Below are 12,779 nucleotides of genomic sequence, written 5' to 3'. Positions count from 1 at the left end.
GGAAGATTCTTATGTTGCAAAACACTCGGCAAAGCCTCGTGTTTGGCAACATAAGAATCTTCCCCCTCGGGTTGAGATTCCCCTATCTCACCCCAAAGGGGGTGAATGATTCTATTAAGACACCCCCTATAGGTGGAGTACAAACATGGCAGACTGCTACTGTCGGTGGAGCTGTGACTGAAATAATAGGATCGGAGAAAAATAATCATCCCCTACCTAGAGGGTGTAATAGAGAAATCTCAAACCCTCGGTTGTTTTTTGTTTGTTTGTCAAACCCTCGGCAGAGCCTCGGGTTAAACAAACAAAATACATCACTCCTCGGGTTGGAGATTTCTCTGTCACACCCTCAAGGTAGGGGATGATTCTATTAATCATTCTCCACCTTGAACACCGCAGAATCCTAAACGACAACCAACATGGTTTTAGGAAATCCCGAAGTTGATAATCTCAACATTAATCTCTGTAGCAGTGTCATTATTTAATGACAGTAATATCTTTTACCTGTAAAGCTGGTTATTTTTAAACTTGATTCTTCATGTTGTTACATCTCTACCATTCATGATCTAGAAAAAAACATTTCTTCTGGCCACCAAATAGACATTACTCTACTAGATTTTGCAAAAGCTTTTGATAATACACAAGACTGGATCTCCTCTTACCTAAATAACCGACAATAACAGGTAATAGTTAACGGAGCCACATCATCCCTATCAGTGGATTCCGGCGTGCCTCAGGGCACAGTACTAGGGCCACTTCTTTTTCTGATCTTTATCAATGATCTCCCAGAATCTGTCTCATCACATGCTAGGCTGTTCGCAGACGACTGCTTGGTATATGGTGTAATTAAGTCACACTACAACAAGATCTAAACATGCTACAGATATGGGAATCTGACTGGCAGATGCAATTCAATAAGGATACATGTTTTATTATCCGCCGAATGTCTTGGAAACGGTCAAATAATTCCACCTCATTTGACAACTATTCACAACCATACCTTAGAGATTGTATCATATACTAATATAAATACCTGGTTGTAACATTTAGTCAAGACCTCTCTTGCGCATTTCCAACGTAACATCGAAAGCGCACGGTAGAACACTAGGGTTTCTCCGCAGGAATAAGGCTGGGTGTACAAGAAAGACAAAATTTCAAACATACCCACCACAAGCAAGACCCCAGTTGTAGTATGCCAGTTCAGACTCAGGCTGGGACCCTTATTCGAGTGATCACATCAACTAACTGGAATCTGTCCAACGTAGAGCAGCCAGGTATGTCTTCAATGACTATTACTCTAGAACACCAGGAGCAGAATGCTGAAATTACTAGAATGGCCCTCACTGGAGAAACGCAGGAAGAACGCCGCAGACTTGTCAACTTTTACAGAATAACAAACAATCTACTAGCAGTGCAGACCGACCATATATTACAAACCTCTGACGCCCGAACCAGAGGCAAACACAAATTTAAAGCGTTTTGCACCAACAATGAATGCTACAACTCCTTCCCTCGGACACTCATGGACTGGAATCAACTCTCAGCAACCATAGCTACACACGACTCGCTATAGTCCTTTACAAATCCACATCAACTGAATAAGGCCCCGCCCCCTTCTCCCCCCAGTCAACAGCACCTACAGGAACATGCACTGCATTAGAGACAGGATCATACTCCCGCTGAAGCTAACTTACTTTGGCTACCACTGTGTGTTTATATACCTGCTTCCCCTGAGTCGCCCAGGGGCCGAAGACTTAACTCTTTATAATGAACTTCCTATATTTGTATAATTGTGTATGTCAATCTCACTCTTTACAAACTATAAATCACTTTCCTGTCGCGTGCTCTGTTGACCCCCCGACCCATTGATGCAGTATTTGCCTTTACTTAAGTGTCAAGTATTCTATATGTATTTTTATATCATTTGCCATTCTTTTAAATTGTACAAATGTACAGTTCATGTATCAATATTATATCATCATTTGTATCCGTACATGCGCAAAGGAATAGTCTTCGCGCCATACTAGGAGATTAGTTCCTTATGTGAAAGAAGATGAAGAAGAAGAAATGTTAAAACGGCTTGCCATATGTACCGGTCTTCTACTAAAATTTTCATGCCAAATAATATTTCGATAAAGTTAGTGATATTTCTAACAAGTAGATCACTTATACATATCATTTGAACAGATGCTTTTAATACCAGAAATCGGCACGAAAACAAATAGAGCTTTGTTTTCTCTGCTTTTATTCTGTGTTTTGAAAAACCGTCGTAAATAAAAATGTACCAATTCTTTGTCGGCACTGCCGATTTTACTTTTTTGTTTATGTGTTGTATATTTCTTTGTACATTTTTTTTCTTCCAATAAAATTAAATCTAGATTAGTTATTCCGTTTCTCTACGATACACTCGATTTCTTGAAATAATCACTGTTTAGGGTTACATACATGCATGCATTGCTTACGTATTTCTTTTTATAATATAAAATTAGTTTTTAAGCAAACCATTTGCGACAGAAGTAAGCGCATTATTTTCAACGCTTGGCACCAGCCACTCTATTTTAACTCACTATATATACATCTACCATACAATCTTCGTCACTAGATAATGACAAATACCTAATAATTAATGTCCAGGTCAGATAATATTCCCCTGACATGACCCTCCAGTAATCCGCGCTCAACAATAAATGCCATCTGCTCGGTCATTTGGTTTTCGTGATCTAGGTACGTCCAGGTGGAGCTTATAGATTCTGGCTGGATAGCTCCTCTGGTCAAGCAAAGTAATGGAGATCTAACATAATCCGAGGGATTTGTAATTAATTGATTAATGAAATATACTGCAATATTTTCAATTCTATAGTATATATGGAATAATATAGCTCTCTGAGCGTGTTTTAATTCTGTGTGTGGTCATGTTCCAAAGACTTTATTATCAAACTAGAAAATGTCTGTAAGACATGTATGTATAACAACACGTTTGTAGGGTATTGTTATACAATTTGAAAAGTAAAAGTTCTGGAGATGTTGTATGGTCCAAATATAAATTCATTAAAATAACTTTCTCTAGGTCGGTAGGTGATTTCTGGAGTATCCAAAAACACACCCGTACAGTCCTAGCTCCTAACTCTACATTCAATTCAACTTTATTCTCTTTCACAATACATTGTATAGAGAAACATATTTACAATATAATATATAGTAATTGTAGTGTTCGTAGTCGGTAGTACACAGTACTGTTTCACAATATATACATATTTATATCGAGGAGGTCAAATATTGTTATAAATTATTCTAATAAAAGTAAAAAGTTTCTTCAGTGTTTTTATATTAGTAATATTCATCAATTCATAAAACTTAATTACATTTGGTCTCGTCCAAAAATATTTGTCTATATATAAAATTTGAAACCCAGCTAGTGACGGACACTCAAGCAAGTAATGGAATTCGTCGCCAACTTGCTGACTGTTACAGTGTGGACATTTTCTTTCATTATACTGTATATTATGCCATCTGCCGGTTTCAACAATGAATTTGTGATTAGTAGTCTTAATTTTACAAAATGTAACTCTATCTGTATCACTTAAAATATCTAAGTAATTTTCAAAATGACAATTATTTTTAAAAATCCTATAACATGTAGCATTTGATGAAGTGTGTACATCACTCTGCCATTTCTGTATATACTGGTCGTACAATCTTTGTTTAATAACATGCTTTAGCCATGTGATATTACATTCTGAAGTATATTGGACATTCCATAGATAACTCATACCGCATTCATTTAAAATACGTTTAATAAAGCTTATATATGGAACCGGTTTATCATCAACATTATGTTGATGGCAAAGAAATTTATACTATATAATATTAATTTTATTTCCTTTAGAATGAGTCAATTGTGACCAATATGATATTATTCTTGTTTTTACTGTTATTTCAAGTGGACTAGTACCTAGTTCTCCATATACCATATAATTAGGGGTGCTACATTTTAACCCTAGTAATAATTTAAAGAACTTTAAATGTACACGTTCAATTACCTTAAGGTCAGAAAGACCCCAAACTTCACAACCATACAACAGTATGGGTTTTACAATCTTGTTAAATAAATCATATATACAATGAACTGATAAATTATGTAGTCTACCTTTCTTTATAACGTCATACATTGCTATAGTAGCCTTTTTAATATTGTATTTTTTCGTTTCATTGAATGAACCAGTTCGACTAAATGCCGTACCCAAATAGGTAAAATTGTCCACTAACTCTATCACCTCATTATTAAATAAAAATACATTTCTATTGTTTTTACGTCGTTTACTAAACACTATACATTTGGTTTTTCCTATATTAACCTTTAATTTCCACTGTATACAGTATTCACTGAATACATTTAATTGTAGTTGCAAGTCAACTGGACAGTCCGAGAAAAGTAGTGTATCATCAGCATATTGTAAAATAAAAAGCTTTATGTACACATGTAGATTATTTTTTTAATTTAGTACTAAGGTTTGTCAAACCCTGAACGTTATTTTGGACCATAAACTCTTCTAGATCGTTTAAGTACAGACTGAATAAAAAGGGAGATAGATTTTCTCCTTGTCTCAAACCATTTTCACATGGAAATTAACCAGAACATTCACCATTAAAAGATATATTTGACTTAATGCCTTGATACATGTTAAAAATAATTGTTAACATTTTCCCATTAATTCCGCTCATTAACATCTTGTGTCCGATCTGGCCTATGACCAGTTAATCCTGTTACGTAATATAATTAAGATGAAAGATATATGGTATAAGATGGACAAAGTAAATGCTTGAGTTAATCTGACAACAATGACACATGTCGACTTTAAAGGAAAAGCTTCACCAATAGAACTTATCTAAATTGACACAAGTTCCGGAGAAACAATTTACACATATAGTTCCAGGATATTAATTTTATTTATGTCACATGATGGTATAGATTAAATGAAAGTTTGTAGGTTAAAATACGCCAAATAACGAATATAATGCTATATTAAATTAAAGTTCAAATTTAGCACTTTTATCATAAAATTCTTTATGATATATGCACCCATTCCCATTCAAATAAGCCGGTTTTAAATTCTTACAACCAGGAACGGGGGATTTGAACCTTTAGTTACTGAAGTACCATGTATACGTATAGTATGGTCCTTGTATGAAGTTAAATAGTCTGTTAACATACGATGTTGCTGAGCTGATGTCACTTAATTGGTTGAGAATTTTCTATAAATTAACAACATTAAGACACGAACTTACTACATTCAAGGTACATGACGTACGAACTCTCATACTCGGCCTTTTAACACTGTTAATTTTCTATAAATTAACAACATTAAGACANCCTTGAAAAAAGGGCCCCCCCCCCCCCCCCCCACACACACACCTGTACACATATACACAATTACAGGTACACGTGAATATACATTTTGGAGACTATGCACGTTTGTAGGGGTTGTCTCCACTAGTACTGCCGAAACACGTACGTGAAGTGTACCATGCTAAACACTACTCGCCCCTGACTATCAGTGCATCTGTGTACATCACTTGCACACTTATGCAAGCCATCAATTATATTGTTAATTTCGATTTGCAATTTCAATGATACTATGGCCGTATTCCCTTGATATGATGCGTATTGATTTATCTACATATTGTATCACGGGCAATCCTGTCTGTCATTAGGGGCGACGTGACCGGGCTTGGTCGTTGATTTATGACTTGCACCAAATACCGATTTCATGATATACAAACCATCAATAATACATTTATTGAATAATTAATGAAATTATACTTCGGATGACGCCCTAGCTGGTGTAAATGTTAAAATCTGATCCGTAATATTTGCGGACATTGCTGGATATTGGAGTGACCAGTGCAGTCTCAAAGAACAATGAGGGGGAATAAGAATGTTACCGACATGTTCACCAAACTCCGTCCAGTGGACACAAAGATGATACACAACATCAAAGTTTCCCCTCGTCCTATCAAGAAGGTAGGTAAAAAAACCCAAGATGGATAGTAGAGCCATAATAAAATTGCCGTATTTTCGCTTTGTGTGTACTCGCTGGTGACAAAGGGAAAAGGCAAAATGTCATGTATGACATGAGACATGTCTGATTTCAAATATATCTTCATTGCATCCGAAACACTTTGGATTAGGCAGAAAATTTCAATTAAATATGTTATCGAAAACTGGCTGAGTAATTATGAATTGCAACAAGCTACAATTTGCTGTAGAAAACTATGAGGAACATTCGTACGCACGTTTTCTTATATTTCTGTATGCACCTCGAGCAGAGCAGTTAGTGTCAATCAGGCAGAGATTTTATGTCTTTTGGACAAGGATTTCTTTTGGTGGGATGGTGTTGGGCGGGGGCTGCATCAGTCACGATCAACGGAACTAACATGTTTTTGCAATGTTGCATCTTCACAATATGATGTGGTTATCGTTTTTTAAATGAAGCATATACATTATAAATACGTCACATTCCAAATGAGTAGGAGCTGTATTGCTATAGTTAGCGATGATTAATAAAATGTTGTGTTGTATGTACGGTGAATAACGACTCCAAGATTCGAAAATCATGCACAAAATGTATATATTATATACGGACTTAACATTTTCTTATTTATAACACACAGTTAAAACCTGTACATGATTTGAGGTATTAATTAAAAAACTTAATGTTACTTATTTTTTAGAGGAGTTTGTCTGGTACATTGAAGTCTATCCAAACCATAAAACAAGCGGCCACCAATGTCAGCAAAGAGAACAGAGATGCTAATAAGGAAACAGTTGGCACAATTCTAAGATCTATGGGAGAGCAGTCGTCGGTCCATGGAGTAAGTCGCGTGTTCAGCGGAAGTACACGTCGACGTGTGATGTGGTTGTTGTTCATTATGTCGTTTTTTTCATACTTTATATACCAATTCTACGTCATTTTGACATATTACTACTCGTATCCAACCAAAACGTCTATAACAGTGCAGTCACGCCCACTCGTGTACCCATCTATAACCATATGTAACATGAACCCGGTCAAGCTGTCTGGGATTCGACAGTCAGGAACAACATTGATGAAGAAGTTGATGGATATTAATCCACCAGGCAATGTAAGCGCAAGCTATTTGAAAACGTATTATTTTTTGTACTATTTCTCAAATCGTTACTCATATATCATAATAGTTATGTTTTATCAACAAAAATAAGCACTTTGATAGATGTCAATCAGCGACCCTTTTCAAAGAAAATACCCAACAATACATCTACAATGATAAACAAGTAACAGTATATACATATGTAACTGGTATTACACATTATCACATGTCCTCACCGTATACAAAGCAATTACAAAAAGTAATTGCACATTTCCGCCTCAAATACCACCCAATACACTACCGCTAACGCCCAAAAATGGTAGTCAAAGATTAGAGTTTGAACCATTTCGTACGGGTTGGCCTTATGCATATTGTAGTATAATTTATATCACATTCTATGACGTGTCACTTGTGTGTTGTAATGTTTGTTTCGTGAATTCTGATGAGTTAGAATGTTTGAAAGAACGATTTTAAAATACGAGCCTTCGTTTTAGGTATTCAACTGTCACACGGAAGTCTAAGTATTAGCTTAGTTGTAAGTTCATCTCGGCAATAAACATATCACTCTCAATGGCATCATGGCTCGACAGAAATTAGTTCGATTAAAATGGTAAAAATCATTGGGAAAATATTTTTCATTTGATTAAAACAAAATTTGAATAAAAGTAATTTCACATGCTGAAAACAATATGTCACTTTATTAGTTCATGAATAGACACTAGATAAAACACATATTTTTATACAATTTGAGAATTAACCATTTCGAGTCGGATATATATGTTTAACAAACACCACTCGCTAGGAAAACTCTATATCTGGTGAATTATGCAGCTACTAGTTTCACCATGTGCGGGTTTGGGGAGAGAACAACTATTATTATACCTCTACTTATTTTACACTATACAAAAGTAACCATATAAACAAGCTATTTCCCCTCTAACTGCATGCCAGGGAAATAGTTCGTCTGGAGGGGTGCGATAGTTTTGAAACTATTTCCCTCGGAAAATGTGGGAAATTAAGTGACGTCGTGGGCGGGGCCTGACCGAATATTGACCAATCAGCGCAATCGAATTACGTCGGCAATTTCCGGCCAGCGGAGCCGGTACTTTCTGGACCGACCTTCACCTAGCATTGTTGTTGACAGACGACAACAGAAATGGCGTCCCCCAGGTTTTGTGTGTTGGACGAGAGCGGGACTATTTCCCTCGGCTTCGCTTCGCCTCGCCTCGGGAAATAGTCCTGGCCTCGGGGGATCATAAACTTGCGTTATCCCTCATACCCAGACTTTAACTGTTAACTATTTTCACCATGTGCGGGTTCGGGAAGAGAACAGCTACTATTTTCATCATGTGCGGGTTCGGGGAGAGAATAGACCTGCTGTTTTTCACTGCATGTGATCTACATGTTTTCTTTTCTTACTTCTCTTCTCTTTCTTGTTGGCAGTGTCTCCTCCCGCCCATCTTCCTATGACCTAAGCTGTAGTTAAATATGAAATAAACAGTCTACTATCTTCAATAAGATTCATCAGTTTGGAAATATGTAATATCAAAGTTTTACTTTCTACAAAAAACAGTGTACGTATTAAACGTGTCGCAAAACGTTTCAATATCGATCGTTTTGCGACACGTTTAATACGTACATTGTTTTTGTAGAAAGAAAAAGGTTGATATTGCATATTTCCAAGCTGAATAATTGTTTAATTTTATTGATCTGTTTGTAAAAAGTTAATTTATTACTGCGTTTTGCATATGAGTCGTCCTTAAACGATACTTTTGACATGTAATTGTAAGTGTATGACGGGAGAAGGCTGTGATAAGTTGTGATAAGTCGTGCCCAATCCCTTGTTCAATTTAATTGTAAATGTATGACGGGAGATGGCTGTGATAAGTTGTAACAACTTGTGCCCAATCCCTTGTTCAATTTAATTGGCAATAGATATGTTTAAAGTAAACGTTACTGGCGGAACAGCCCTATTATATATGTAAATAAAATTGGAAACAATATTTAACGGTCACTTGAGCGTTTGACGCAGGGACATTTTCCATGTTACCGGAAGCGAAGCGACAAGACTCTCATTGCTAATCTATGACGTCATACGTAAACCACGTGTTACGTCATGAGCTCAAATGAAATGTATTTCTGCTGGTAATGTTCATATAGTGGGTTGCAAATGTACCTCTCTCGTATCTATCACCGTCTGTGACCAGTGACTATGGTGCATACTCGCAATAGACAGTAACGGTACTCAATATAATCTGGACATTTATAGAGATATTATCGCGTAATTACTTTTTTCTGTCTGTGTTTTATTTCAAGTGGCGAAATTGTGGAATGATAATACTACAGTGAATGATATCGGAGCGACGTAAATACGTGAATCTGTGTTGATAAAAATGGTGCGTTTGATCAATTTTCGATACTTTATAAATCGAATCAACAAATAAGTAAACGATAAGAACGTATTGTTGGTTTTCCTTTGTTTAAATGAATTTTAATTGCATCAGTATAGCTTTAGGTTTGTTGCAATATTCTAGTTCAGGAATGGGACGTCAGGCTTGGCAGTTGGACAGCAAACATTTGATGACTTCCTGGCGAGCATGCGCAATACGAGCAATACTGTGTACGACACCGCTTCCTTTGAAATCCGTATCACTGACATCGACGAAGACGTCATCAATCAAGTGATGACTGACGCAGGAGACGATTCTTCTGAAGAACTTGATGAACTTTATATTCTAAACCAGAGACTACAACAGGAATACGAATCTTTGTCAAGGTAAAATGTACATGAAATCTTACTGTTATATACAACATACATCCCCATCAAATAAACGATATATTTCTTTACCAATTTTAATTATCCAAAAAAAGGGGGGCAAATATCGTTAATAATTGATGTGTTCATGTATTCATATGTAATATCTCACATATCATCCAGCAAAGCCAGACGCTTTACTTTAAGTGTCGTCCTGTTTCTCAAAAGTCTGCAACAGAATTTCGTTGGAGAGTCTAATCAATTTTGCTGTCACTGTGTTTTTACAGGGATGACCGAATTAGCATGGGCCATGACATAGACAAGATGTTGCTAAGCTGTACCTTCGCAGGTCGCCAATGTAAACGGTGAGCCGAAACCATATATCCTCTCAGTGAGATAAATTATATCCTTTGTATCATCTTGTACTTTAAACTGTTCTAAATCTTTCTTGGAATTCTGTTTTATGTAAAAATAAACCCCATTCTTTGACAAATTAATGTGTTCGATTTCATTTTAGCAGTTCATTGAAACACCGATAAACGAAATATGGACCCTAGAACCTGTTAACGCTAGTTATCATACAATGTACCCTTACTCACACATCCACGTTTACTTTGATTCTAATTTATTTTATAAAATTGAAATCAGTGTGTAAAAGGAATCAATATCGTCGAGTAGAGTAAAAGTTCCATCCAAAAGCGAAAATGTTCTTTGTTTGGTTCGACTGATCTGCGAATGTTGATGTCATAAAGCTGATAAAACTCGGTCTATTTGGTTCCAAGTCTCACTGTCGGATGTGACGTGTTTTAATTACACTTTAACAGATTACAGCTGGCGTCGCGTACATTTGTCGCATCCTAGAAACTCATTGCCTGGATTTCGTCCAAGCAGTCGCTAGGTTAATGATTTCCATCCGAACAGTGGTGTTTTTTACAAGATTATGTTTGTCACAGGAAAGAGCCAGTCGGAAACCACATACAGTGCATAGATTGATCGTCATGCTTCAGCCCTAGCAGAATACCCTTCCTTTTAACGCATTTCATACTTTTCATTGGATTACAGGCCCACACGCAGACATGTATCGAAGGAGTATGGCAATTGTTACACGTTCGAATCCAAATCGTATGTGGCGACAAGGAGCGGACCAGATTATGGTAAGACTTGCCAGCAAGGCATCCATCACTATAGACTCATAAACCAGCTTTACACCAATGTAGATTTTCAAACCAAGTATGCATAAACACAACTATACATAAATATGCTGTGTGTTTGGTGTTTGATGTCCTCTCAACAACAGTGGTAATATGAAGACGATGTCCAGAGATACCTCATAGACGAACAGACAGAAACCCCTGGTGGAGACTGCAGATCAGTTTTGTTTTTTTATGTATTTTTCTTTCTTTAAAACGTTTACTGAGCAGAAGACAAAGACACGATACCGGTTCTGCATGGGGCCACACACTAGTCGTCTATTATATGTACGGCAACTTGTAGTGGACTACAGCAGGACTGTTTATTATCAGTATTGAGTAACATATCCCTACTCTATTCACTATACATTTGTATATTACAGTAAGTCGTTAAGTTGACTATATCACACATTTTGCCATGGCATCGTTGTTTAAAGATCCGAAAACTTAAACACATGTCGCAGACAAACTCCCTCGGAAGTCTCCTTCGTCAATGTACGTTACTTACCCACGGAAATATCCGATTCAATCAGGGTCCAATCCACAGGGACCTGCTATTTTGTTTCAACTTCATTGTATCTTTGGACCTAAACTGAGAGGTCAGAGTATACGTAATTTTACACGTATTGTGGGTTAAGATCCAGTTCCGGTAAAAATGCTTTCCCAATGATTGTAATTGTCATTTGGGATGGCGATTTTACCGAGAGTTGATCTAATCCCATAAATCGTGTAAAATTACTCTCAGCACCTCAATTTAGGTAAAACAAAGAGCTGTAACAAACTATCTGATCCCTGTGCTCCCACAGTGCATACTTTTTTGGAAAAGTATATGTTTCTTGATTGGTTTGCAGAAATTGTGGTTGTGCTATATTTTGAAATGTCTATGTTTTTTTTGCATCGGTATAATCAACTAGTAAAGCGTGGTACATCGGGATATTGCGTTTAGCGTCCTATTAACACCTTATAGGACGCGGTCCAATGTGCATTGCATGCGTGTATCTATGTTATGGAGGCCGTATGTTGGTGTATTTCCTTCCTTGTGATAGTGTAAGTCTGATGTCGAATTTATAGAGTGTTACCTCACTGAAATACCACGACATAGGCATCCAGCACAGTATTCCACCAGGTGATATTATACTGACAACGGGTTGCTTGACTTTAAGCAAGGGAAATACCCGAATAACAACTGCATGTAAATTACTCGTTATTGTTTCACAGTTTTATCCTCGTTGTTGTCTAAAAGGTTTCCAGATGACCCTTAACTTAGAGACCCACGAGGCCATTCCTCACATGACACATGGTTACGGGGCGCGAATCGTCCTCCATCAAAGTGGAAGTTTTCCACTTCCGGCGGAAGAAGGAATGACCCTGTCACCTGGATACGAAACGTCATTGGGCGTCCGGATGGTAAGGAAGATCAGAACATTCGATCTTCAGATTTATTTTTAGATGCAGTCATAACTTTGATATAATCGAATCAGTACTCGCAAGTAACAAATATTTATTTATTTGTGATATTTTATCGTCATACATATACAGCCACATGCTATATTTTGAATAATATCTGTTTTATGAAAGTTTTATCCAATTATATCGAATATCAATCATCGTCGTGGATGGCAGAGGAGCCATAAACGCTTGAGATAATATCCATTTGTTTTTGTACATACATCATTATACTAACTATTTTAATAATTACAAATGAGTTC

The 12,779-nt window shown here is 36.7% G+C and overlaps 1 protein-coding gene across 1 annotated transcript in view; it reads left to right on the top strand.

The window, feature by feature from the left end:
* Positions 1 to 5,917: 5,917 nt before the first annotated feature.
* Positions 5,918 to 12,779, top strand: part of LOC110441792 (degenerin unc-8-like) — a 36,429-nt gene continuing 29,567 nt past the window's right edge. The window contains exons 1-6 of the mRNA XM_021485044.1: positions 5,918 to 6,019; positions 6,730 to 6,870; positions 9,660 to 9,901; positions 10,168 to 10,245; positions 10,943 to 11,034; positions 12,314 to 12,477. Of these exons, the coding sequence (XP_021340719.1) occupies positions 5,918 to 6,019; positions 6,730 to 6,870; positions 9,660 to 9,901; positions 10,168 to 10,245; positions 10,943 to 11,034; positions 12,314 to 12,477 (819 nt within the window). The remainder of the gene's footprint in view (positions 6,020 to 6,729; positions 6,871 to 9,659; positions 9,902 to 10,167; positions 10,246 to 10,942; positions 11,035 to 12,313; positions 12,478 to 12,779) is intronic.

The sequence above is a fragment of the Mizuhopecten yessoensis genome, unplaced genomic scaffold (genome assembly GCF_002113885.1).
Source record: "Mizuhopecten yessoensis strain PY_sf001 unplaced genomic scaffold, ASM211388v2 scaffold716133, whole genome shotgun sequence".
Lineage (NCBI taxonomy): Eukaryota > Metazoa > Mollusca > Bivalvia > Pectinida > Pectinidae > Mizuhopecten > Mizuhopecten yessoensis.
This window is presented reverse-complemented; position numbering and strand designations above follow the sequence as displayed.